At 36.4% G+C, this 27,360-nt stretch overlaps 2 protein-coding genes across 4 annotated transcripts in view; both read left to right on the forward strand.

Moving 5' to 3' along the window:
- Window positions 1-8,428, forward strand: part of LOC144257009 (estradiol 17 beta-dehydrogenase 5-like) — a 48,003-nt gene extending 39,575 nt beyond the window's left edge. Inside the window, exon 8 of the mRNA XM_077802932.1 lies at window positions 7,783-8,428. Within this exon, the coding sequence (XP_077659058.1) occupies window positions 7,783-8,428 (646 nt within the window). The remainder of the gene's footprint in view (window positions 1-7,782) is intronic.
- A 3,039-nt stretch (window positions 8,429-11,467) lies between these two features.
- Window positions 11,468-26,247, forward strand: LOC144256836 (aldo-keto reductase family 1 member C3-like). Of its 3 annotated transcripts, none has more exons than XM_077802413.1 (9): window positions 11,468-11,580; window positions 16,280-16,447; window positions 17,265-17,381; window positions 18,263-18,340; window positions 18,757-18,879; window positions 21,902-22,011; window positions 22,268-22,433; window positions 24,774-24,856; window positions 26,057-26,247. In XM_077802413.1, the coding sequence occupies exons 1-9, from the start codon at window positions 11,497-11,499 to the stop codon at window positions 26,097-26,099; spliced, it is 972 nt and encodes a 323-aa protein (XP_077658539.1). In that variant the 5' UTR covers window positions 11,468-11,496; the 3' UTR covers window positions 26,100-26,247. The 3 variants fall into 3 exon arrangements, with proteins under 3 accessions (XP_077658539.1, XP_077658540.1, XP_077658541.1); XM_077802414.1 differs by lacking the exon at window positions 26,057-26,247 and adding an exon at window positions 25,340-25,381; XM_077802415.1 differs by lacking the exon at window positions 24,774-24,856 and having other exon boundaries at window positions 26,057-26,080.
- Window positions 26,248-27,360: the final 1,113 nt, after the last annotated feature.

A 27,360-nucleotide genomic window follows, 5' to 3' on the forward strand; every position in this document is an offset into this window, starting at 1 on the left:
AAATTATCTTGTTAGAAAAGAGCACATTAATATTTTAAGAAATTCTTATTACTTTAACACATGGAGGATTAAACTTTGGCTTAAAAGTTGATTAAACAATGACTTTTTTAGAGTATGACCCTACACTACAGATTCTGAATTTCTCTTTAAAAGCTAAACTTGGTTAATATAAGAACGTCAATGTAATTGTGGTGCTGTTACTGGCTTCTTTGTATACTAGATGTATTCACATCTTCCAAGTATAGAAGACTTCAAAATATACAATTTAGAAGAGTATTTTACCAGGCTGCTGTTCTTCAAACTAAAGCTTGAAGATTTGAGATTATAAAAATTATGGTTTTTAGTTCATAACTACCATACATACTCAGTATGTTTTTACTCTAGTATTTTTCTTGTAAACTTAATAATTATTGTCTGTTGGTGCCTTACAACTTTGAATATAACAGACTGAGTTAATTTGAGAAAATGGTCATCATCTATAGGACAGAGAGGATTTATGGCTCACTTCCGGTACTAATACTGACCCCAATTAAATGGAAGAGGTAAATAACCTAAAGTTGTAGACATTAAAGGTAAAACTGAGTACTCTTTAAGGCTGATGAAACTGGCTTGATGGATGTTTCAGACCAAAACTTGATGACTAAAATTAAGAGGTAAAAGGGTCAAGAAAAAAATAGCCAATATTTGGCTTTTACCCCCTGGGTTGGCTTGAACCCAGGGAATAATGGGACTTCTTTAAGGGCTTTGCAACTCTGGGCCACATGACCTCCTGATGAGGGGGATCAATGAGACTCTGGAGAACAGAAAACTGATGAGTGCACATGCTGCAAAGAGAAGAAGGGTCATTGAAAATAATCCCTGATGCTTCCAAGGGAAGCCATGTGGTCAAGAAGACCATGACCTATCTTAGGAGATGGTACTAGAGGAGCAAAGAGGTCACAATTTCCCAAGAGTGACCCCTGAGGGAATTCAGCTGGTTCTTAACAATAGATAGGAGCAAGGTCAATTTGACCAGCTTGTCCTTAAATACCTAGCAAAACAAATTATAAACAAGTACAGCCATACCTGAGCATTTAAAAAAGACAATAGTTCTTTTAATGTAACTTAAGATGTACACTTAAGATGTACAACTAAGTGTTGTGTTTACATTACTGTGACTCTGGCAATGTTACTAATATCCATAAAAATTTACATTCCCCAATATAGGCCATGCCCTATTTCCATGGTCTTGTCATGGAAACCACTTCTTAGCGCTTGTACCTCCTGGTGAAAATGACTGGTTTCTATCATCACGATGTACTTGTGCTAACCCCACCAAGAGTAAGTAAGAATAGAGTGCACAAAAGAGGGATTCTTAGACTGAAGTGCTTGATATCTATCAAAAGAGATTGTCAGAATCAGAAGCAATTTTTTTTGTCAATTTAAAGCTTACAAATCTTCCTAGCCTCCTATGTAGACAATCTTGACCAGTTTGCTAGTATTATTATCTAGCCCTAAGTGATAGAAATAAAAGGATCTCTACTAAATATGGAGATTATGCCAATAAAAAGGTATTTTACAAAAATCAGATGACATTAGATATCTTAACTTCATCTTGTGGGGGCATCTGTGACTTATAAAAACTAAGTGTTGTGTTTACATTACTGGTGACTCTGGCAATGTTACTAATATCCCTAAAGATTTACATTCCCCAATATAGGCGATGCCTATTTCCATGTTCTTGTCATGGAAACAACTTCTTGGTTCTTGTACCTCCTAGTGAAAATGACTGGTTTCTATCATCACGATGTTCATTGACATGTTCCAGATGCTGCAACATTTATTTTGTATTTATCTCATTCCAGTACTCACGTTTTCTCATTTATCTCATAGAAACATTGATATCACAGACCACTTTACAACCTGTTCTTTCCAAACCAGACTTTTACTAGGGACCCCTCAACTGAACCAAAACATTCCTAAAAGGGAAACCAAAACTTCTTGCCTCACATCAAACCCTCTCAGCCCCAAGCAGCCAGAGCAGTCATTGTTCATTTGCCCTCATAGCATTAAGGGTTTGCCAAATCATAGAGAGTATTTAGACTGGGGCAGCAGAACCTTCAGTGTAGATAATGAATTATTGAGTCAGGAAGATGGGGGCTGATCCCAAAGAAAATGCTAATACCTGCAGAGCACTTTCCCCTCCTCCAACCTGTTGCTAAGGTTACTTGCCTGCAGAGAAATGTTCCTTCCAGCAAGGAGTTTTTAATGAGTACACCCTGGGTCGCTACTTTCCTGTCCTTGGCCATTTCACCTTTTGGGAAGGATGGGAGAATGGGGCATGAGAAGAAAGGGGCAAGGCACCCCCCTCCCAGAGCATAAGCATTGGATCTCCTCCTCCTCAGAGTAGTCTTGTCTCTTTCTGTTCAATCCTTGAAATAAAACTTTTTGCTCTTGCCTCAGTGTTTCTTGGATGTTCAATCTTCAACACCATTGGAATGGGGAACCAATCCTGATTTTCAAGACTGCTTTCACAATACTTATAAATTTCACTCTTGTTATATCTTCCACAAAAGAAAGAGACCTAACTTTAAGGGCTGATGTTTATGTGAATAATACATGATGAGCATAATTTCTTATTTGTAAGATTACATCCTTTGAGTATACACTTTTTTTTCCCAGCCAGTGTTTAGTTCTATCATATATAGATACAGATTCAAGCCAGAGTTGACATAGCACATTGCTTTTTGTTCAAGAGCATATTATCATTATGGCCCCTGGTTGGTATCTGAGAAGATTGATTTTTCACTTTTTTATAACACACAATGTTGGTTGATGTCCCTAAAAGGTATGACCAGTGGAGTTCATTTATGTATTCTGCAGCTATTTTCATAGTCTAGTTGTTGCAATGCAGTGGGATAGGTTGCCAAAAGACCAGAGAAAATACCTGGAGAACGCACACAAGGCGAAAGTCTTTATTGAGAAATGCTTATGGGGAGGGTTCATCAATGACAGACCTGAACAGACAGCACCTCCCTCCCTCACATTCCTTTGCCAAGCAGAGCTTCCTCTTCTCTATGATGTTTTGTCCTGTGATCGCTGGTGAGATGAGTGACACTTATCCTTTCCACAGTGCCCTCACCAGGGAGAGAGGGGTTGTAACTTGCATTGTTTTTATTTATTCTTTTTAGTTGTACATAACAGTAGAGTGTATTTTGACACATTAATACAAACATGGAGTATATCTTATTCTAATTAGGAGCCCAGTCTTGTGGTTGTTCATGATGTGGAGATGCACTGTGGTGTATCCATATATGAACATAGGAAAGTTAATCAGATTTATGCCACTGTCTTTCCTATTCTGACCCCGTCTCCCTTCCCTTCATTCCCCTTTGTAGCTAGAGAATATCATGCAAAGCAAAATAAGCCAATCCCCCAAACACAAAGGCTGAATGTTTTCTCTGATATGGGGAAGCTAATTCTTAGTAAGGGGGGATGGCTAGGGAAGAATAGAAGTACTGTGTATTAGGCAGATGGAGGAATGAAGGCAGGGTGGGGGCATAGGAGTTGGAAAGATAGTAGAATGAATTGGACATTATTACCCTATGTGCATATATGTTTACACAACCAGTGTGATTTTTCATTATGTACCACCAGAAGAATGAGAAGTAATACTCCATGTGTGTGTGATGTGTAGAATACATTCTACTGTCACATATAACTAATTAGAACAAATAAAAAAATGATTGGGAAAATCAACATATGTTGGGTAGAAATTTAAACTAAGAGAAAGAAAGGAGTGTACCAAGAAGTGGGTAACATAACAGTGTCAAGAAGATAGCAGTCTTAAAAGACCACATTTTTTGAGGCATGCTTTTCACTTGTTATCTGAGTTGGAAGTTTGGAGTTTCTAGGCCTCATCATATAGATATTAAGGGTCTGTATCAAAAAGTAGAAAGATCTGAAAAAATATCCTAGTGCTGTATTTTCCTATAATACATGTATAATATTTCAATATTCAAAATATAATAATTAGGAAACCAAGTATAAGTTGCAACAAATTAGCAACCTACAACAATTACCTCAAATTTTAAAACTAGTTTAGTTGAATTTTGTTCCTTACAACTGAAAGCATCCTAACCTAGCATTTTCTCCAATATTACAATTTTCAGCATTTAATACAACATTAAAAGAAACTTTTGCCTTATTTGATATTGATCTGCATAATTTCACATTATGGCTCTCACTTATGGTAATCAGCCTTCATAAATTTAATATTTTGTTTTTGTTGGATATTTAAATTTCTTTTTTTTATTAGTTGTTCAAAACATTACAAAGCTCTTGACATATCATATTTCATACATTAGATTCAAGTATTGGTATTAATTATTTCTTAAAGGTTTTGTAAATCTCCGCTGTATACCCATCTGGTCCTGGGCTTTTCTTAGTTGGTAGTCTTTTAATGGCTTCTTCTATTTCCTCCATTGTTATTGTGTTTAAATTATGTGTATCCTCCTGACTCAATCTGGGCAAATCATATGACTTAAGAAATTTATTGTTGTCTTCACTCTCTTCTATTTTATTGGAATATAGGGTTTCAAAATAATTTCTAATTATCTTCTGTATTTCTGTAGTGTCTGTTGTGACATTGCCTTTTTCATCCTGTATGTTAGTAATTTGAGTTCTCTCTCTTCTTCTCTTCTTTAGCATGGCTAAGAGCCTGTCAATCTTGTTTAGTTTTTTGAAGAACCAACTTTTAGTTTTTTCAATTTTTTCAATAGTTTCTTTTGTTTCAATTTCGTTGATTTCCAGTCTGATTTTAATTATTTCTTGCCTTCTGCTACATTTGTGTTGTTTTGCTCTTCCTTTTCTAGGGTTTAAGATGAAGTGTGAGCTCATTTATTTGTTGTTTTTTTCTTTTTTTGAGAAATTAACTCGAGGCAATGAATTTCCCTCTTAAAACTGCTTTCATTGTGTCCCATAGATTCCAATATGTTGTATTTTCATTTATCTCTAAGAATTTTTGATTTCCTCCTTGATGTCTTCTGTAACCCATTGATCATTCAGTAACATATTGTTCATTTTCCAGGTGATGCAGAATTTTTCCTTCCTTCTTTTATCATTGATTTCCAGTTTCATTCCATTATGATCAGATGAGATGCATGGTATTATCTCCACACCTTTATATTTACTAAGGGTTGCCCTATGGCATAATATATGATCTATCTTTGAGAAGGATCCATGTGCTACTGAGAAAAACATATATCCACTCGATTATGGTTGATATATCCTGTATATGTTGGTTAAGTCTAGGTTGTTGATTCTGTTATTGAGTTCTATAGTTTCTTTATTCAACTTTTGTTTGGAGAATCTGTCCAATGTTGAGAGAGGTGTGTTGAAGTCACCCATAATTATTGTGTTGTGGTCTATTTGATTCTTGAACTTGAGGAGAGTTTGTTTTATGTATGTTGCAGCACCATTATTTGGTGCATACATATTGATAATTGTTATGTCTTGTTGGTGAATGGTTCCTTTCAACAGTATATAGTGTCCTTCTTTATCCCTTTTGATTAACTTAGGTTTGAAGTTGATTTTATTTGATATGAGTATGGCCACTCCTGCTTGCTTCCGAGGACCATGTGAGTGGTATGATTTTTTCCAACCTTTCACCCTCAGTCTGTGTATGTCTTTTCCTATCATATGAGTCTCCTGAAGGCAGGATATTGTTGGATTTGTTTTTTTAATCCATGTTACTAGCTTATGTTGCTTAGTTGGTGAGTTTAAGCCATTAACATTTAGGGGTACTATTGATATATGGTTTGTACTTCCAGTTATGTTTGTTTGTTTGTTTATTTATTTATTTTAATTTGGCTCATTTCCCTCTTTGATTATTTCCCTCCCCCCCCCTTTTACTGAGTTACCTCCCACTGTTGGTTTTTGGTGCTGTTTTTCATTTCCTCTTCTTGTAGTGTTCTTCTCAAAATGCTTTGCAGTGCTGGTTTTCTGGCTGCGAATTCTTTTAACTTTTGTTTATCATGAAATATTTTAAGTTCTTTGTCAAACCTGAAGGTTAATTTTGCTGAATACAATATTCTTGGTTGGAATCCATTATTTTTCAGCGTTTGAAATACATTGTTCCAGGATCTTCTCGCTTTCAACGTATGTGATGAAAAATCAGCTGTTAACGTAATCGTTTACCCCTAAATGTAATCTGCCTCCTTTCTCTTGTAGCTTTTAATATTCTCTCCTTGTTCTCTATTTTGGATATCTTCATAATAATGTGTCTTGGAGTTGGTGTATTATGGTTTTGTATGTTTGGGGTCCTGTAGGCTTCCAGGATTTGGCAATCCATTCCATCTTTCATGTCTGGAAAGTTTTCTAAAATTATTTCATTGAACAGATTGCTCATTCCTTTGGTTTGGACCTCTATACCTTCCTCAATCCCAATGACTTTTACGTTTGTTTTTTTTATGACATCCTATATCTCTTGGATGTTTTGCTCATGGTTTCTTACCAGGCTTTCTGCATTGACTATGCTCTTTTTGAGTTGATATGCTCTTTTTGAGTTGATATACTTTGTCCTCATTATCCGATGTTCTGACTTCTACTTGATCTAGTCTATTTGTAATATTCTCATTTGAGTTTTTGATTTGGTTTATGGTTTCCTGCACTTGTAGGATTACTGTTTGATTTTTTTTTAATCTCTATCTCCTGGTAGAGTTGATTTTTTACTTCTTGAATCTATTTATGTAATTCATTTTCAAAGTATTCTTTCATTGTTTGGACTTGCTTTCTAATGACTTCTTTAAGATTCCATTCCTTCTGAGTCAAGTATGCCTTGAGTTTTTTATCTGTCCATTTTTCTGATGCCTCTAGGTTCTCTTGTAAATTTATGTTGTCCTGCATTGTTTGTAATCCTTTTCTCCCTTGTTTTTTTCATGGAGTTCATGTTACTTTCCAACTCTGTTTGATTGCTGTGTTTCTGTTTTCTCCTATAAATTTGTTTTGGTTTTGTGTATCTCTGTGGTCTCTCCTTTGTGGTGAGAGACTATGTCTAGAGATGTTGGGCTTTGTGGTATTTTAAAGCAGATTCATTCATTTCCTAAAGGGCTTACGGATTCTGTTGGCATTTAGGGATCTGTTGTTTGGTCTTAGGACTTCATGTTTAGGTTGGGTGCTATGATGGTACGAAGGTTAGTATGTCTTGGCTACTTTGGAAGATTGCTCTACTGAAGTGGAATATTAACAGGCGAATGGATTAGGGTATTTGGTAATAGCTAGGAAAGTAGGAGCACTATAGACAGCCTTGGAACATTCACCTATTTGCATTTAGAAAATTACACGTAATGAAAGTCATAATGCTTGGGATGAAATTTAGGGGGAAGAGGAAGGAAGAAGTCCTTAAAGAGACAGAGGGAGAGAGAAATAGGTAGAATACAGGAGAATGGAAAGATCAATAAAAATTGAAAAGGGAAAAAAGAAAAAAAATGATAAATGCAGTCTTAGAGTTCTATTTTCTTCTCTTCCAGTAGGTGGAGCTGTGTCCTCCGAGCCAAGCTTCTGCCCTCTATATGCCGGAAGCAATCTCTATAAGGTGGCTCCTTTTCCCCTACTGGGTGGCTCTCCAATCCTGCTAGCCCAGGGCCATTTCTCTTCTCTGGCCCCTTCTCCCCCTTCCTCCTGCCGGCCAGCCAGGCCCCGCTCACCGGAGGCATTCTCCTCAGATCTAGTTACACTTGCAGCCCCCTGAGTGCCCTGTTCTCCTGGACGACTGAGCACTCTCTCTGTTTGCCATTCACCCAGACCCCAAAGTTGTGGAGCCGGTGATCTGGGAACCATCAGCTTATTTTACCTGGATTCCTTCGGTGGCCATGCCCCTAGGAGCTGGCGAAGAGGGCCTTGGCTGGTGGTAGGGGGAGTTGGAGGTCAGAATTCCCCTCTGCTTCCTTCGGCCCCTACAGTCATGCCCACGGAGCTCTGGGGCGAGATTTTTGAGGTTTCCCAGCTGTATGCATCTGGTGGGAATTGGAGTCACACACCTGCTAAAGCCGATTCCGCTGGGAAGGGATCCTGTCCACCGAACTCTGGTGACGTCAGCTCTCTGGTATGGTGGGATCCAAACTCCGTGACGGTTGTGGGATGGCAGGGGTGGGTCTGGCCTGTCTCTGGTCTGTCCCTGTCTCGGTTTCAGTTCTCGGTCTGCTGTTTCATGGGGGCTTGGTTAGCAAGCACTTCAAGGGATCCAACTCTTCATTTCTCTATGCCACTCACGGTCTCCGGCCATGCTGGAACACCTCCATCTGCGGCAGGTCACCAGACAGCGGTGACCCACACCTCCACGTGCAGGGTGGCCAAGATTTACCCTTACCAGGACAAACTGTCACCTCCAAAAATCCCAAATTCCCTGCCTAGGTCTCACTGCTGGGAGCTTCTCAGCAGGCAGAATTGAAATGTTCTGATGTGTCTCTCTGTCCCCATGGCTGAGGAGATAATGGAAGTGCTGCCTCCCCGCCCGCTGCCATGTTGATTCCTTCGCCTGGATATTTAAATTTCTAACACAAAATTCCCATAATCTGGAGAAGTAGAAATAGTCCTTACCATTTCAGGCAAATTGTGATAAGCCTCTTTTGATATTTTGCTTTTCTATATTCCCCATTAGATATTGAAATCCTATGGTAGGAGCCATCTCTTTTCCACTTGGAGCCCTTGTTAAACAGCTGGGCTGATCATCATCAATGAAAACAGCATGCCAACCACAAGGGATCACACAATTTGGGAAGAGTGTGTCTCAGTGGAAACAAACAGGGACTGGTCTTAGCTCTAATCTTTAAGATGGTAGATTCTTCTAATATTTGCCCAATGTTATCAATGTTGCAATAATCTCAATATAATTGCTTATAACAAAATAAAGAGCTGGGCTTACATCTTACCTGAATGTATGGATGCAAATTTTTGTATATAATGTGGGAATAACTAACTCTCTTAGCTCTCAGATTTAATAGCACCATCATTTGTTACAGGATATGGAAAAATTTCTCTCAATGGAGGATTGTTTGGATACATTTTAGACACTGAAGTTCTCATTAGAATTTATCATCTGAGAATCTGTGGGATGTGATAGGAATGTTTATATATGGCCATACTATTTTTATTCCTGTTGTCATCTGATCATTTCACTTTTTCTGTGTTTTAAATTAGTCTTCGATTTTTCAATGAACCCCAAGACTCTATAAAGAAGCAGAGTTCTCCATGGAATTTTGGTAAGGTTGTTGGCTAGTGAGGATTCTGTTTGTGGAGCAAAGGTGTGCTGGCCTTGTGTCCAGGACATGCAGGGAGAGATCATGTTACCATGTGCAAGTAGACTATCTGGAGCCAGGATCAGTGCAGACATTCTTATCTCAGAGAGATAAGAGATGGTGACAATGTCCAGGAAATGCAACCTAGGTAAAGTGTGGAGACACCATAACCCAAGTTTGTATTCACAGGAAGAGTAGGCAGAATTTTAATAGTAAATGGAGAAATAGCAGAGAAGACTTAGGGCTCTCAGTGATGTTTGTGGCACTGAGTAAAAGAAGTTTGAGAGAGAGTTTACAGGTCTGGATATCTGGCAGGAATTCCTTTCTGTTTAATTTTCATAGTCAGAACTTGTCACCTTGTCTAAGCAAACACATTTCTTAGACTACAAAAATGAAATATTTATTGTAGGGAACTAAAATACATACAGAAGATTTAGCAATCACTCAGAGTCCCACATTTCAGAAGCACCCTAAGGGTTCAGTAGCATATTGTAAAATAATTTTTTAGAGCTGTCATTCATTTTTCCTTCACCAAGCAGTGTGACTTACGACCTTTTTTGGCGCACACTTCTTATGATTACACATTTATCAGCAATACACATTTTCATTGAAAGCAAAATAAGAAGATTCAGAAAATATTTTGTCAATGAGAAAGATAAAAAGTCTAATTTTTTTCAATTTTAATTTAATTTTTTTTGTGGGCGGGTGTCAAAATTTAAACTCAGCAGTCCTTTAAAATTCCGTGTGTGTGTGTGTGTGTGTGTGTGTGTGTTTGTGTGTGTGTGTGTGTGTGTGTGTGTGTGTGTTGGGTAAGAGAGTTCATTGCTTCAAATACTGTGTGATTGAGAGAGGGCTTCATCTTAACAAAATCAAAACCACAAGAAAATAATATCTGTGTAGTGTGCAGAGATTTTCAATTTATATAATAAACACTTTTTTCAAATTATAAAATGAATAAAAAATCTAGGTGATTAAAAACTATATAGAGTTCAATCCTAGTCTCATTATTCAGAAAGAATCAATACAGTTCATAGTCTTTTCTTTTATCTCATGAATCTTTTAGGAACATAATATGTTGTGGATTATAATATATTCCCGTGTCTTGTAACTTAATTAAAAGCCCTTATACTTTTATTTAATATTTTTTAATAATAAACATTCATATTTGACTTTTAATTGCTTCAAATATTCCATTTCATCAGTGCATCAATGACTACACTATTCTAAAATTTGCAATAATTTAAGATTTTTCCATTTTTTTACTTTTTAAAAAAATTGTTTTTATTGGTTGTTCAAAACATTACAAAGCTCTTGACATATCATATTTCATACATTTGATTCAAGTGGGTTATGAACTCCCATTTTTACCACATATACAGATCCATTTTTACTTTTATCAATAATGTTGAACAAGTCCATAAAAATATAAAACGTCTTAATTTTGCATCTTACTTCTTGATAGTTTTCTCAAAGTTTCCTTAAAGGTAAAAGTTATAATAAACTTTAGTCTCTGATTGCCTATTGCAAAATAACTTTCTGTGGCTGTAATAATTTGTCTTCCACTGAGAAGAATGTCACAGTGAGTGCATTTGTCAGTTCTGCATCCTCTTGGGACATGGTTGTCTAATTATGGAAAATATTTTAACTCTGAGAAAATTAAAAAGGGTAACTTTTGTTCATTTTAACTTTTGATTGTTTTTCTGATACCCCCCAAAATACTAATAATCCTTTTTAAAAAATGCTTTTTGTGTTTGTGTGCATGGTGTATGGTAGTTCATCATTTCTAATAGTGTACGATCAAGAAGTGGTGTCATCATGAACAACAACAACAACAAATTCCAATACCAAAACCTAATAAAAGAAGAGGGATCTGAGGTTTTTAGCTTAAAAATTGGTCAATAAGCTATCAATCTCTTAAAATTAAATTATTCATGAAAATTTGGTAATCATAAAATTTACTAAGAACAAACACTTTTTATCATTGTGTAGCAAATTGCTTAAGATATTTTCCATATTAAATTATGAACTGGTTCTAATTGTCTTCTCACATGTGAAATATTGCTTTAACCCCACTCCTCCTATAAAATATTGTGTAATCATTAGACAGCAACTAAATTGGTCAACCATTAGATAAACAGATGGAGTTTTGAAATCCAATTATTTTGTGCACTAGAAGGCAGAAGAAAGAACAGAACCTACTCAGGTTGAGGAGTCACAGGCAATGAATTCCAAACATCAGTATGTGGAGCTCAATGATGGTCACTTCATTCCTAGGCTGGGCTTTGGCACCTATAAACCTGAAGAGGTAACAGTAAGGGGTTGGGTTGAGGGTTCAAAAGAAAGTAGACACAGGATGAATGGAATCCAATCAGGGTTGTCAATTTACTTGGTTTGTATATAACACTCAGTGGGAGGGGGCTAAAGTGGTTCTCTATTTCTCCAGGTGAGAGCTATTCCATGTGCAGGAGAGACAGTGCTCAGACATTGCTCTAATTTACTGTCTGATGGTGGGGTCACCCATTGAGTATTCCAGGCACTCATGTCCTCCCACCAACCAAATGTCAGTGTATTGAAACAATTTAGTAGAAACATGAATGTCAGCACTTGGTTTTCACAGGTACTGGTTTCTGTTTATTTCTATACTTTTTTATTTTTTTTCAATCTTCTAAACAGACAAGATCCAGAGACATTTGTGCAGCAAAAGGCACTTGAGATGAGAAGCATAGAATCATTGATGGGGAATACTTCCTTTCCACTGTGAGATAGCATTTGGCATTTCACAGAAAATGTTGGACCTTGGCTTAGTAGAATTTTTCATGTGCTCTCAACTGTGGGAAATTTACCTGAATGTATAACATCCTGTATAAGTCAAACTGGGACTTAACAAGGGTATTTGTGAATTTTTGGTCATTGTTCACGTGTTTTGCATTGGTAGATGACCCTCTGAAGTAGAGCAAGCTAAGTTCACTAGACTGGAACAGTTTTGTATTCCAATATCATTCTCTGACCACTTAATTGTGTGACAAGAGATCAATTCCCTGAAGTTTGAATTTAAATTTTTTCCTTCTGTAAGACTTAAGGAAACATCCAGAGAGCAAGTGTAAGACCTGTGGCAGGACTTGGTTACATTGTAGGGAAAAGGGGCATGAATGGTTTCACCAGGGCTTCAGCCCTGCTCCAAGTGCCCTTACACATAAGAAATTCAGGGCTAGTATCAGCAGAGGGTGGTGGTAGGATGCAGTATGGCATTTTTTTTGATTGCATGGAAAAAAAAAACTTTTGAAATTTTTAAAACAGAAAAGAATGTGTTTAATCTACCTTTCTATTCTCTAATAAATGAACTTTCAAATCACTGTCCAAATTTTGCAGACCATGCAATAATTGTCAACTTTACTCTTATTATATCTTCTAGAAATGTTAGAGTTAGCTTTAATGGTTGATGCTTGTGTGAATAACCCCTACAGGATGAGTATTATTTCATATTTGTAAGTCTACATCCTTAGAATATACATTTTTCCCCCCAGCCAGTGTTTAGTTCGGTCTGTCATATAGAGAGATGGTTGTTGGCCAGAGGTGACACAGCACATTGCTCTTTGTTCAAGAACATATTATCAATCTGGCCCCTGGAGGGCATCTGGTTACTTGGATTTTTTCCACAACACACAAGGATGATGGTTTTCCTCAAAGGGTACAAACAGTGGAGTCTACTATGTATTCTGCAGTCATGTTCATAGTCCTGTTTTTCTAGGGCAATAGGATAGTTTGCCAAAAGACCAGAGAAAATACCTGGAGACTGCATACAAGGCAGAAGTCCTTATTGAAAAATGCCCATGGGGAGGGTCCAGCAGTGACAGGCTGAACCACAGCACCTGCCTCCCTCACATTGCTTTGCTAAGCAGGGCTTCCTCCTCCTCAGGACATCTTGTCCTGTGCTCATTGGCTGGATGAGCAACACTTATCCTTTCCATAGTGCCTTCAGTTCTATCCCAGTCACCACAGACAGAGGGGTTTCCACCTGAATGTTTTATTTGTGCCTTTTAGTTATACATGCAGCAGAGTCTATTTCAACATATTTATACAAATATGGAGTATATATTAATCTAATTAGGATCTCAGTCTTGTGATGCACATGATGTGGAGATTCATTGCGGTATCTTGATATGTGAACTTAGAAAAATTATGTCAGTTTTATTCCATTTTCTTTTTTTTCTTATCATGTTTATTTTTTGTATCTATATGAACTCATGGATTCTTACTTTTATTTCATTATTTATTTTTATTAGTGCATTACAATTATACATAATAGTGGGATTCATTCTGCCATATTCTTACATGCACATAATTTAATTAATTTCATTCCCTGGTAACTTCCCTTACCCTTCCCACCTCCTTTTTCCTGATCCACTTGCTCTACTCTACTGATCTCTCTTCTAGTATTATAATTATTATTTTAATTAGTGTATTATAATTATATATATAATGCATTCTATATGTATACACACATAATGATTCCCTGTGGAACATGGACATGGCATAATTTGCTAGATTTCATTCCCCATACTTCCCCATGTCCTTCTTTCCTCCATCCCTCTCAGTCCCCTTCCTTTACTCCATTGGTCTTCCTTCTATTTTTGTGAAATTCCCTTTTTTATTATTCCTTCCCCCACCTTTTTCTTTTTAAAATATTTTTAGTTGTCAATGGACCTTTGTTTATTTTTATGTGGTGCTGAGAATCAAACCCAGTGCCTCACACATGCTAGGCAAGCACTTTGCCACTGAGCCAAAACCCCAGCCATACCCCACCTTTTCCCTAGCTCCTGCAAATGAGAGAAAACACTTTACCCTTGACTTTCTCATTCTGACTTATTTCATTTAGCATGAGTTTCTTTAGTTCCATCCATGTACATTCAAATGACATAATTTCATTCTTTATGGCTGAATAAAACTCTATTGTGTATATATGCCACATTTTCTTAGCCACTAGTCTGTTGACCTAGGCTGGTTTAATAACTTAGCTATTGTGAATTCCTATCCTACCTCCCTTCTCTGCTTTCCCTGTTGTCTAATCCTCTGAACTTTTATTCTTCCCTATCCTTTCCTCCTTATTGTGTATTAGCATCCACATATCACAGAGAACATTTGACCTTTGCTTTTTTGAGATGGGCTTATTTCATTTAGCATTATACTTTCCAGATCCATCCATTTACTGGCAAATATCATAAAGTCATTCTTCTTTATGGCTATGTAATATTCCACTGTGTATAGAAACTACATTTTCTTTATCCATTCATCTGTTGAAGGGCATCTAGTCTGGTTTCATAGTTTAGTAGTTGTATTCTGATTTTGCTGTAGTATGCTGATTTTAACTCCTCTGGATATACATATTGAGTAGTTGTGTAACTGGGTCAAATGGTTGATCCATTCTTAGTTTTTTGAGGAATTTCCATACTGCTTTCGAGAGTGGTTATACCAATTTTCAGTTCTACCAGAAACGAATGAGTGTATCTTTCCCCCTAAATTCTCACCAACAGTTGTTTTTTCCTGTATTCTTGATAGCTGCCATTCTGACTTTAGTGAGGTGAAATCTCAATGTGGTTTGTGTTTCCATTTCCCTAATTACTAAAGATTTTGAGCATTTCTTCTTGTATTTTTTGACTGTTTGATCTCTTCTTTTGGGAAGTGTCTGTTCACTTCCTTTATCTCTTTATTGATTTTTTTGGGGGGTTAAGATATTCAAACTCGTTGTATATTCTGTAAAATAATGTGTTATCTGCAGTGCAAGTGGCAAAGATTTTCTCCCACTCTGTGGGCTCAAGAGAGGGGTTTTATATGTTGGGCTGCAGGAAGCAGTGACATCGTCAGCATTAACTTGCTTAATTTGGTTATCTGATCAACATCCCATAGAGCCACTGTCCAGGCATACATGCAAAAAGCATCATTCCACAGGTAATATTAGCTTGCCTCATTTCCACATGTATGAGAGAAAGTCAGAGTCCTTCAAGGTAATATGTGTATGAATGTACAGGACCAAGCTTAACCTCATTATTCCATAGTTAGACCGTGTTTTTTTTGAAAAGGGACATGCAGGGTCATGGTGTTTTACTATCCTCTTTTCTTTAGAAATATATATATATATATATATATATATATATATATATATATATATATTATAATATATTTAGAATTGTATATATATATATATATATATATATATTATAATATATTTAGAATTGTATATATATATATATATATATATATATATATATATATATATATAATTCTCTGGTAGACTGGAACTGTGAGATGTCTTAGCAGAGCGTATCCATTTAAACAGCCCCACCAAAAACCTTAGGAAATGATCTCAACAGCTTTTCTTGTACAAAATATTTTCCATGTGATTTCAAAATTCACTGTAGGCGAAATTTAGTATATTTTGGTGTCTTCATTGGGAGATGTTTTATAAGTACCTTGCACAGTATGTCTTCTATACTCATTCCATATCCTCTTTTCCTTAATTAATATTCCTTAGTGACTTTGTCACATAAACGATAACATGACTATACCTGTGTGCTGTGTCCTATGATTTCTTGTAGAAAATCACTGAGCTTGAGTTGCTCCTGGGGTCCTTGGCTGCCAGTGTACTCAGATTTCTGTGTCTGAAAAGGCTTGCTGGATGCCAGATTCTTGTCTTCTAGGAAATGCCCAGACAAAGTAGATTTGGGGGTCATTATTCCAAATACAGAACTAACACAATACACAGGCAAAGTTGAGTTTTGTGAAGTTTCTGCTTCTGCCCATGACATTCAGTATTGCTTTTTGTCAATTTCATTCAGCCTTACAGAAGAGAAAATTGGGTATTCAAAGTCCCTTATCACACAATTAAGTTGTCTGAAGAAAACATTGCAATATAAACACTTCTTGTTTAGAGAATTGTCCATTTTGTTATGAGTAACTACTCACAATATGATTCTCAAAGTCATTTCTGGTGTTGTTTGTTCCTCTAGGTTCCCAAGAGTAAGACCACAGAGGCCACCAAAATAGCTATAGAAGCTGGGTTCCGCCATATTGATTGTGCTTATTTTTACGAAGTAGAAGAGGAGGTAGGATTGGCCGTTAGAAGCAAGATTGCAGATGGCACTGTGAAGAGAGAAGACATATTCTATACTTCAAAGGTATTGTGTATGTAGTGTAAAAATTACTGAAGTGTGATATGAAGAATTGAAAATTATGTTAGGTGATCAATTCTTGATGGAAGTGACCATTAATACAATATTTGTTCACATACAATACCCAGTATCATAATAGAGAAAGATTATGAATTGCTACTCATAGTCTCTAATTTTGATATTAAAGTTCCTTTACTTTCCTGATTCTCCAATGAGCACTATGATTTAGTATTGGTTGTAGTATTAGAAAGAATTATAGTTTCATTATATCCTGGGAAACTTGCTAAATCTTCTCATCATTCTAAATATCAACATTTTACATTTGTGATTTTTTAGAGAACAATGTCAGTCAGTCTATGGGTAGTAAACAAGGAGTAGCTAACATGTGTTGATTCCTGTCTTGCATATATTAAAATGGTCAAAGTGTGTTTCCTTTCAGTTTTATACATAGAAAAATATTAATTCTTATCTTTTGAAGTGGATAGATGAGATAGAGTAACAGTTTGTAAATTCTTTGAAACTCAATTCAGAAATTCATTATTGTTATGTGATGGAATTATATTGCTTGAGTATTCCTTCCATAGTTCAATTGATCGGCTAATAAAAAACAAAATATATAATCCAGTTTACATAAATAAGTCAGATGAATGGAAACCCAAGTCCTGAGGAGAACCTCATCCCTGTGATCCACAGTATCTAAGCAAAATAAAAAAGAGAGTTTCAATGTGAAATGTTTCAATGTTTCAAATGTTTCAATGTTTCAATCTTTCAAGTATGGGCAACATGTTAATCCAGTCCAATTTCCTTTTATTAACCTCTGCAGCTATGGTTAACTTTTCTTCGACCAGAGCTCGTCCAATCTTGTTTGGAAAAATCACTGAAAAAACTTAATTTTGACTATGTTGACCTCTATCTTATTCATTCCCCAATGGAGTTGAAGGTAGGAAACTTGCATCATGGAACTTATTTAATTTCAGCCGTCAGCATGACCATTATTACCATAGATGGTTGAATGAAGCTTCTATTATAAATTTATTCAAACTTAATTTATACGAATTATAGAAAGTCCTAAAGATTCAGATTTATTGTTAGAAGGGATCTTCAGAAACCTCCCTGTTTATTCATCCATTATGTCTGCGTTACTAGAGGTTTGCTTGGGTTTTGTCCTCGCCTTTTCCACTGGTTGTAAATGGGACTTTGGGGCAGTTCAGGTTTCATGGTCATTAGTATTTGATAGAGTCTCTTTCTCTTCCAGCATCAATCCAATCTTAAATAGAAACTTGAAACCATCTTAGGTACACCTACATATTCTTGGACCCACATGTGTCCAGGTAGATGAGGAATACTGTTTAACCTGTGTCATCTCTGAAATCCATTATTTCTGGAGATCAATCCCATGTGTCTATGGACTTTCCCAGTGAAAGACAGGCCTTTCCCCAGGGCCATGTGTAGGGACAAGAAAAATAACATAATCCGACTAGGAGACCCCATTAAGATGACTGAAAAAAATCTTATTAAATTACACACACACACACACACACACACACACAATTATATATATGTACACACACATATATTTATATACACACACACATATATATAATTGAACATATAGAAAATTTCAAGTAAAATTATTCAGGAAGCTAAGCATATAAAGGTATTCTTTACACCTCCACATTTAAATAGCTTTTAAATAGATGAATATAGAGTACTGCTCCATGTATTTCAGGAAGGTTTAGTGACCCATCCCCTAGATATATCTAGTAGCCTTGCTGTGTGTGGAATTCGGTAAGACTGCTGTGATGATCACTTCTATTGCAGCCAGGGGAAGAGCTTTTTCCACAAGATGAAAATGGAAAAATTATATATGACTCAGTGGATCTCTGTGCCACATGGGAGGTGAGTTCCTGAAGGAGTGACCTCATAGGAAGCCCACAAGGTGACATTAAGGTCATGCTTTCTCCTGAAAATTTGGGTCTAGAAATCATTGTTTAAAAGAGTTTTTGGTTTGTTTGTTTATTATATGGTGGGAAGGAACGTATTACTGGAATGTGACAGAGGGAAACTAATGACACTGAGGACGTGCAGCTCCTGCCTCCACATGCAGTCATGTCTGATGCCCTAAGAGGACACAGGAATTCTTTTACTGGCTCTCAACACCTTCCCATATAATCTTTACCATTTTCCCCTCTCCACAATCAATTCATCAGCTTTGTTGTCATTCCTGGACAGTGATCCTCTTACCAGTTCTGTCTTGCCTTCATAGTGACATAGTTGACTGTCCATATGCCTCTTCCCAACCCCTTCCTCCCAAGGCCATGGAGAAGTGCAAGGACGCAGGATTGGCCAAGTCCATCGGGGTGTCCAACTTTAACCGCAGGCAGCTGGAGATGATCCTGAATAAACCAGGCCTCAAGTATAAGCCTGTCTGCAACCAGGTGAGAGCCCTGAGCCTCACTGCCATCTCTTAGAACATTTCTTTGTTTCTATATCACTGCAAGCTGTCCATTGGTCCTGTCCCCCAGTTCATTTGCCTTTGTGGAACAGAAGAGTCTAAGACTAGTGCTACTGTGCTGGAGTGTATGGAAGAGTCTCAATTGTGTCTCTGCTGGGTGAATCCTCCTTAGTGAAAATGAGGGGAAGATCTTAGTGCTCAGTTTATGGGGAAATCAGGTGATGTAAAGGTGACCAAGAAGGAGAGGGGTTGTTTATCAGACTTCAGGGGCAAGGTGAGCTTTTCCTTGAGCAATGAAGGATGACTGAGACCGCATGGGTGAATGTTCTGCGGAGGGAATTTTGTGTAGGAAAGAAGGCCAGTACATAGGAATGGGCAGTGAGCAAGGGAAAAGACTGAAAATAGGAGATCAGTGGTCAGATTGGTGTGGAGGTTGGGTTCTTTCGTCCTTTTTATCTCTTGCTTCAGCTTTCTGGACTCAGAGGAACATTTAACAGGAAAGAGTAAAGTAGGGCTTGTGAAAGTTAAAGGATTCCAGAAAGTTAGTTGCTTATGGTGATAATTGATGATGAATGAGACCCACATTCAGGAACTTTTAGCTGATTGTACAGTTGGTCTTGTGCTTGAGCCCCTTTTTCTAGCTTTTCTTGATGTTTTCAGATATAAAATCAACTGTGCAATCACATCTATTCTGTGCATAGTTCTGTGCTCTAACTTACTTTTTGACAACATTCACTGTTGGAATTATTGTCTTTGATTGGAAAACAGAGCTTATAAAAATCATGAATTTCATATATGTTGATAGAGCATGATAAATTTCAAATATGTGTTAAAAATTGAGAAAAATTAGTATTAGTTTTACCCCTATATTTTTTATCATGAATATTTTCAAATATACAGAAAAAGTTAGAGGATGATAGTGGGCATCCATATTTTCCATGCTTTATCTAAAATTGTTGACTTTTGGTTTCACTGCAAGATATTGATTTATGTGTCTACATCTGCATACTTATGTGTGACACTTTCTACATCACTTCAATGTAAATTGTAGACTAGAGCATATTCACTTTTAGAGACCTCAGGGAACACCTCCTAGGAATGAAGATGTTCTCTCATATCAGCTCAATTCCATTACTCTATCTAAAGGAATTTAAAGTCTCTCACAGCATCTATGTCCAGTCTTTATTCAAATTTCCCATTGCTTTTCTGAAATATAGTATATAGTTCTTCTTCTTTTTCTGGATGCAACTGTGGTTCACATGTTGCTTTCTGTCGTGTTTCTTAAGATCTTTTCACACAGAATGTTCATCCAGTGTTTTTCCACATGACATTTTGAACCAGGATCTTTTTCAAACTGTCATATTATATCGGTTAACATGTTTTTACATTCATTCCCATTTTCTATTAGTTAGGAGTTAGTCTTCTTATAGATCAAGGGCCTGCAGAAGAGCCAAGGCAGCCAGAGTGGTCCTCGGTTACTGGTTTTTGCATCATGCTAGTACAATTTCAGACATGTTGCTCAGAGTAGCAGGCCATGAGTTTATTAGAAAGTATAAGAAAGGGGAAAAGAGGACACTCTCAAGAGACAGAGCAAATCCTCTGAGAGGAGAGAGGGAGGGTATGCCCATCCTGCCTTCCAGTTTTATTGGGTGTTGCATGGAAGACTTCAGTCTTGCTCAGGTTCACTTCTTGCTTTTGATGACAATAGCATTGCCTCAGATTTTCAAGTCTCCATTGTGCATGTTCTTGCTCTGCAGAGAGATTTTTAAGTGTGAGTCACTTTCTTTTAATGGGTAGACAACTCAGAAACCACACAAAGTCTGAATTTGAAACAAATCAAAGAATTTTATTTTGCCAGTTTTACCTGACCAGGGACTGCTTTTGTCAGAGACCAAGTAGCTCTCTGAAAGAACATCAGCCACAAGTTGTTTGTGACCAAAGTATTTAAGGAAGAAAACAGAGAAGAAAATCATATCCCAGGAACTTTCCTATGGAATTTTGCATATTGCAAGCAAGCAGAATAGAAGGGGCTGTAAATGCAGTTAGCAGAGCAAAACCAGAAAACAATATCCTCCTTTATGGGGTCTATATCCTCATGTGTATGGGTCTACCCCAAAATAATTAAAAAAAAAAAACACCTTGAGAATGGCCTGTGTAACAAGTTCCTCACGGGAAGTAAGAAGATGGAGTCCCTACTTACTTATACTTGTCTATAGTTATTTCTTATACTTAATACCGTTCTAGTAACCTATTTCCATCTCTATATTTATCTGTAACTATCTGTAACTATATCAGACCTCTGAGCTTATACTTATCACCTTTCATTATCTATATCTTATTGTTAGCAACTTAAATCCTACGTCTTTCGGTGGGATTATATTGTTGTATTGTTACTTTTTTTTAATCTTATAACTATGGCAGACTGGAGTAACTTAACATTACTAATTCTATAACACTTATCTTATAATCCTATTATTTTACTAATTAATATTTCATTAACCTGTAATTTCTAATCTATAGCCTATAACCTATGACCTGTATTGATTAAATTCAGACTATAACATTCCCCTACACTGACTTGTACGATTTGGAACTTGTTCTTACAGATGGTTAGGTGGAATTCTAAGCTTCCTAAATTCTGGAATCTGGTTTTATTGGCGTTTTTTGTTTTTGTTGTTGTTAAATGTATTTTTTGTTTTACTTTATTTTTTTAGTTCTTATTGATTTATTTATTTCTTACATACATAATAATAAATGGAGTGCATTACCTTCATAATTATCCATTCTCAGCACAATTTTTTTGATGAACAAATTTAACCAGATGTCACCTGAAGAATGCCTACCAAAGGTCTTTCAAACTTATCCTTATAAATCTTTGAGGATATCTCTTGATTTTGGCTCAAGTTTCCATTTTTTAAATTCAGCTTCTTTTTCTTTGACATTTTGGATTCATATTAACATTAGTGTTTATTAGAATCAGATACTTTCTATCTTGTCCACTGCAGGTAGAATGTCATGTTTATCTCAACCAGAGGAAACTGCTGGACTTCTGCCAACCCAAAGACATTGTTCTGGTTGCCTATGGTGCTCTTGGAACTCAACGATACAAAGATTGGTAATGAGAACCTCAGGGAGTAGACCTCAAATACCATTAATGATGAGCTATCTATAGTCTACAAGACTCAGAGTTCAAAAGGTCACTCTCAACTGACCCTGGAAGAGCGGAACATTTACATTTCTGGGAAGATCCCATAAGACACTGATGCTGTTGGTCCAGGGACAGCATTTGAGGATCCCTGTTTAGAGTGGGCTCAACAGACCTGAGGAGACTATGGGAGGAAGATGCCATAGTCTCCTGTCTTTCCTTCCAGGGTTGACCCGAGCTCCCCAGTTCTCTTGGATGATCCAGTTCTTGGTGCCTTGGCAAAAAAGCACAAGCGATCCCCAGCCCTGATTGCCCTCCGCTACCAGCTGCAGCGTGGGGTTGTAGTTCTGGTCAAGAGTCTCAATGAGAAGAGGATCAAAGAGAACATTCAGGTATAGAGAAGGGCTGTGGGCACTGGGGTTGTACACAGACTCCTTTACATGTGTGCTTCTTTGAATACTCCAAGAATGTTTTTGTGCCAAGTCAATATCCTCAGCATGTCCTCCATATGTCAGATTTCAGGTGCTTTCAGAAGTGTGTTTTCTTACTCTACAATGCAACAGGCAGTATAGCAAAATAAATTAGGATTGGATAAAGCACAGGTTTTCAGTATTTCTAGCCATGCATATGTAAACCTGTGCAAGTGACATCTTTGTTTTTTTTTAATATTCTGAAATGAGAATTTGGAATGGGTGATTTTTATTCCATAAATTATAATTTTATCTTACATTTCTCCAAATACTTGATATATTTTAATATTCATATATTTATTCAATTTGAATTTTTCACTGTTGACTGTCAGTTTATGAGTTGCTCATTGAATAGCTTGCTTTTCTTTTCATTTACAAGTAGGAGAATTTTATTAAACCATTACTTGGAGTAGTTGCAAAGAAACTTCCTCAATATTGAGGTCAATACAAAGAGCTTTTGTTACCTCATAATTCTATGATTTGCCTGTTTGCCTTGGCTCAGCCTGAACTCAGTGAATGTCTTTCAACTACCCTGGCTGCTTGGATTTTGTAATGAACTCTCCTATGCATTTCCAGAACAATGTGCTCCCTCTGCTTCAGTCCTGCTTGCTCTGTTCTCTGGGGTGTCTGAGTTCCCCTCCATAGAAGTTCACATCCACCAGTTAATGACTCAGGCTTTATCTCATCACATAGCCCTGTCCCCAGGTAGTGAATGGATCATTGTAGAGCCTTCTCATGCCTCACCTCAGAATGGGCACATAGCTGCTTTCACCAAGTTCTAATGGTCACCTAGTTAGAGACCAGGCAATATTCTCGAGATAGGGAAACATACATGGTCTCTTAGTGAAAGAAGCTGCAATTTCACATAAGAAAGAGTTTGGATACTGGGAGATATGAATTACTGGGGGTAACATTTTTTTTTTGCAAACAATTGACCATTTTTATATTCTCTGGATATATTTTTCAGATTTAGATATATTTGTTGAAATATGTTCTCCCCAATTCCACTTTGACTTCCATGCTCCTTTTGCTATATTTTCATGAAGAGAATTCCTTGTCTTATTTTTGTGTTTATGCCTTCATTTTGTGGTTGATGAATGTCATGTTTTTTCTTATATTGGGAACTCAACAGTATTATATTACATTTCTTTACAAAACTTTTACACCTCTTAAATTCCACATTTAATTCAACTGCAGTTTTTTAAAATTATGAAATAAAAATCCAAATACACACATAATTTTTAAATGCCTAGCTAAACATCCCAAGAAGAGGATTTACATTTCTCACTACTTTTCTATTAAAAAGAATCACTTTATCATTGTTGATGCAGATTGTCCTTGTTTGCTTTATATTTCATTGGAGCTCTTAATAAATTGGAAAGAAACTACTTTTTGAAATTTAAAGATTCTAATCTATGATTGTGATATGAATTTCCAATATTTAGCTAGTCTTTAAACATATTGCACCAAACTTACCTTCGAAGGCATTTGTGTAAATTCTGTTACATTTATTCATATAGGAGTGATAATTTTGATAATCTTTGAATAAAATATCCGTTTTCATTTTAAGAATTTCCAAGTGTGCAGAAGAGTTCACAGAAGAATGCAGAGAATGGTACTCCTCCAACTCCTCAATTGTTGAATTTTACTCTCTTGACATTTTTAAGGAAATTACCAAAGATTTAATTATCCATTTGTTTCAGTATGTTAGCAATTCCTGAAAATTTTCCATGTTTTAAATGCCTAAAATTTAGACAAAGTGATTCTTGGAGCTAGGTCACTTGTTTTTTGAGCAGGATATTATTAGTACCTTAACAATTATTGACATAAAAATGTTGAACAAAAGTCATTGTTGAAGTTTTTAATCTGTCCATTGATGGAATATAGAAAACAAACTGTATCCTTGAAAAATCATTGAATTATCTTACATAGTTCAAAACGTGGCCTCTAGAGTTTTCTGGGTTTTTTAAAAAAATGTATGACACTGTAATCTTGGAATAACATTAGCTTTATTTTGCTCAGTTTCTTTTTGCAATTTCTTTTTGTCTGTAGTTGTACAGTTTCTATATCTTATATGTCAGAAGTGATTTCTATTTGTCACCTGATATTCACAGACCATTTGAGTGTTCTTTTGATGTCTTTAGTAACATTTGGAAACTTCTTAGATATTTTAAATGTTTCTGCAACAACATGATTTCATTGGATTTCCAAGATTTGCAATATGCAGTCTACATAGGCTAAAAACTTTCTACTGTGTGATAGGTTTTTGATTTCGAGTTGACTGCAGAAGACATGAAAGACCTAGATGGCCTGAACAGAAATTTTCGATATCTATCTTTGAAGTTGTAAGTAACTTTAGTATTCATGTGTCCTTTGGTAGTTATTTCAAGTCTTTCCCTCCTTTTCAGTACAGTTTTGATCAGAACCCAGACACTGTATTTGGCTTTCAAAAGGCTTCCATTGAGGAGAATATTCTGTTGTGAATTAAAAAATGTAGACATCTCAACTTAGTGGATAAAGTAGTTTTGAGAAGAGAGATTCAACAATGGAAGAATGTGCAGAGAAAACACCCTTGTTGAAGAGATTAATAGTCATGAAAAAGTCTTTACACCTTTTGATGCATTAGGGTTTTAGAATCTGGCATTGGACATACATTATAAGTGATGGTCAACAAGGAATATATTATGTTCCTTCTGCCTGTGGGAAAGTTAATTCATAATAGAAATTAATGTGGTGGTGTTTGAAAGGGGATCAGATAATCCATGGTTACATGTGCTTAAATATCGGCTGGTTTATTGTTATCATTACTAATCTTTTTTTCAATATAGGTAAAATGAAGGATGAAGTAGGAACATAACATCAAGAGACAGTTAAAAAGCAGTTGGAAATTCTTGTTACCTATTAAGTATTTCAAGAAGTAATGATTTTCTGTTCTATTGTTACTAAAGTATAGAGATGTAAATATTATATGGTGACCTCCAGGGGTTTGCAGGTCTGTCTTACAAACAACATTCTTTCCATATCTGAATTTAGCACCATGTCATGTGTGATGGGCAGTGAGCAAAGAAATTAATGAATTAGTGAAATGGAAGTGAGATGGCTAGCAATATACTGTACACCTAATATAACTTTCATATTGATCAGTATCAGAACTTGTCCTTATACTAAACATGGCATAAATGGATGTGTCATCCTTCACAATGTAAGTAAATAAACGTGGTACAATCTGTTTCTGCTTTCACTGAGAATATGAAATAAGAAAAGATTACTTTGATTGGTAGATTGACTGATAGAGCTAAAGAAGATGAATATGAGTGAATTCTTACCTTTGTGAGATTTTTGTGTTCTGTTCTAAGGAAGGAAATAGAATTTGAATAATTAGTTATAACTATAATACCATTTCCTAAAGCTATATTCATGAGAGTAGATATGGCAGATTCTACAACCACCCAAGAAATATAATGGAGCTCCTTAGTGTCACTTCTTTTCCTTTGTAGAAATGGAGTCACTGAGTCTATGTCACACATTTTCATTTTTCATTTTAGTATGTCTGACCACCCGAATTTCCCATTTGCTGATGAATATTAATCTGGACACTTTTTCCTGACTTCTACTGGTATCCCTGACTTCAATTGTGATTCCAGAGGTGGCTCAGATGCTGATGATTGGACACATAGCTTCTGTTGTTAATCCATGCTTCTTAGCAACTCACATTCTGCTACAGCAAAGTTCACCAGTCCAGTAATTACATTTTTATCAATTTCTGAAAACAAAATAAACTTGTTTTCCTTAAGATTCTTTGTTACATTTATGACTAGTTTCTTTTTGACTTATTATGAACAAAAACTAATTTGGCTACCAGCCTGTAAGTAGGTGTTTGGGGATGCTAACACATTTCTGGGGTGGAAATAGATTGGGGGTTCTCAGGCTCTAGGGAAGTATTAATTGATATTTAGTATTCAGTGATTCTCTAGTTCATGGAGTAACAAGATAACACACTGCATTTAGGTCATGGTTCTTAATCTGCAAGATGAAGCAGACATGGCAAGGAGGAACAGCAGGCCAAGGCTCCCTTCCTGCAGCTTAAGGACCAGAGCTTCCTGAAACTGGGCATGAGGTTTTCCTTTCAGATGGTTGTCAAGGAGGTGAGAGGGGATCAGACCTGGAATTAGCATAGAATTCAGATGTGCAAAGGTTGAAGAGGGAAGAGTGGAGCACTTCTCTGTTTGGGACTAACGGGCAAAAGGTTTTTCTTTTTTCCTTTTTGGTGCATATAATTATATATAGTAGCAGGAAATATATGCATGCACATAACATCTGATCCATCTCATATCTCAGTAACTTTCCCTTTTTGGCCCTCCCCCTCCCCCTGATCCGCTTGCTCTCTCCTCATCTTCCTTCCATTATTATTATTTATTTTATGTGATATAAATGTACATGTATATTTATGTATGATTTGATTGATTGATCTACTTTGGTATATTTGTACATGGAAATAGCATAATAGGATAGGTTTCATTCCCCAGTTACTTCCCCATGTCTTCCCTTTTCCCTTCCCTTCTTCCTCTTGATTCCCTTCCTCTACTGTGATGGTTTTCCTTTCACCAAATGGTCTTTTGATAATTATATTCTGCAGACAAAAAGAAACTTTTTGCATCCTTTATCCAATGCCAAACCTGGAGTCATGAATAGCATTAAAAAGAAAAGCTGAAACAATTTTAATTAGAATATGTTTGGAAATATTCATGTCTGTTAGGATGCATTTATAGGAAGGAATTTCATAAATCACTTGGGAATTTAGAATATAGAGTGATGTGAGAAAATGTTGGACTAGAAAAGCTCCAGTTTC

This window comes from Urocitellus parryii, chromosome 9 (assembly GCF_045843805.1).
Source record: "Urocitellus parryii isolate mUroPar1 chromosome 9, mUroPar1.hap1, whole genome shotgun sequence".
NCBI classification, from domain to species: domain Eukaryota; kingdom Metazoa; phylum Chordata; class Mammalia; order Rodentia; family Sciuridae; genus Urocitellus; species Urocitellus parryii.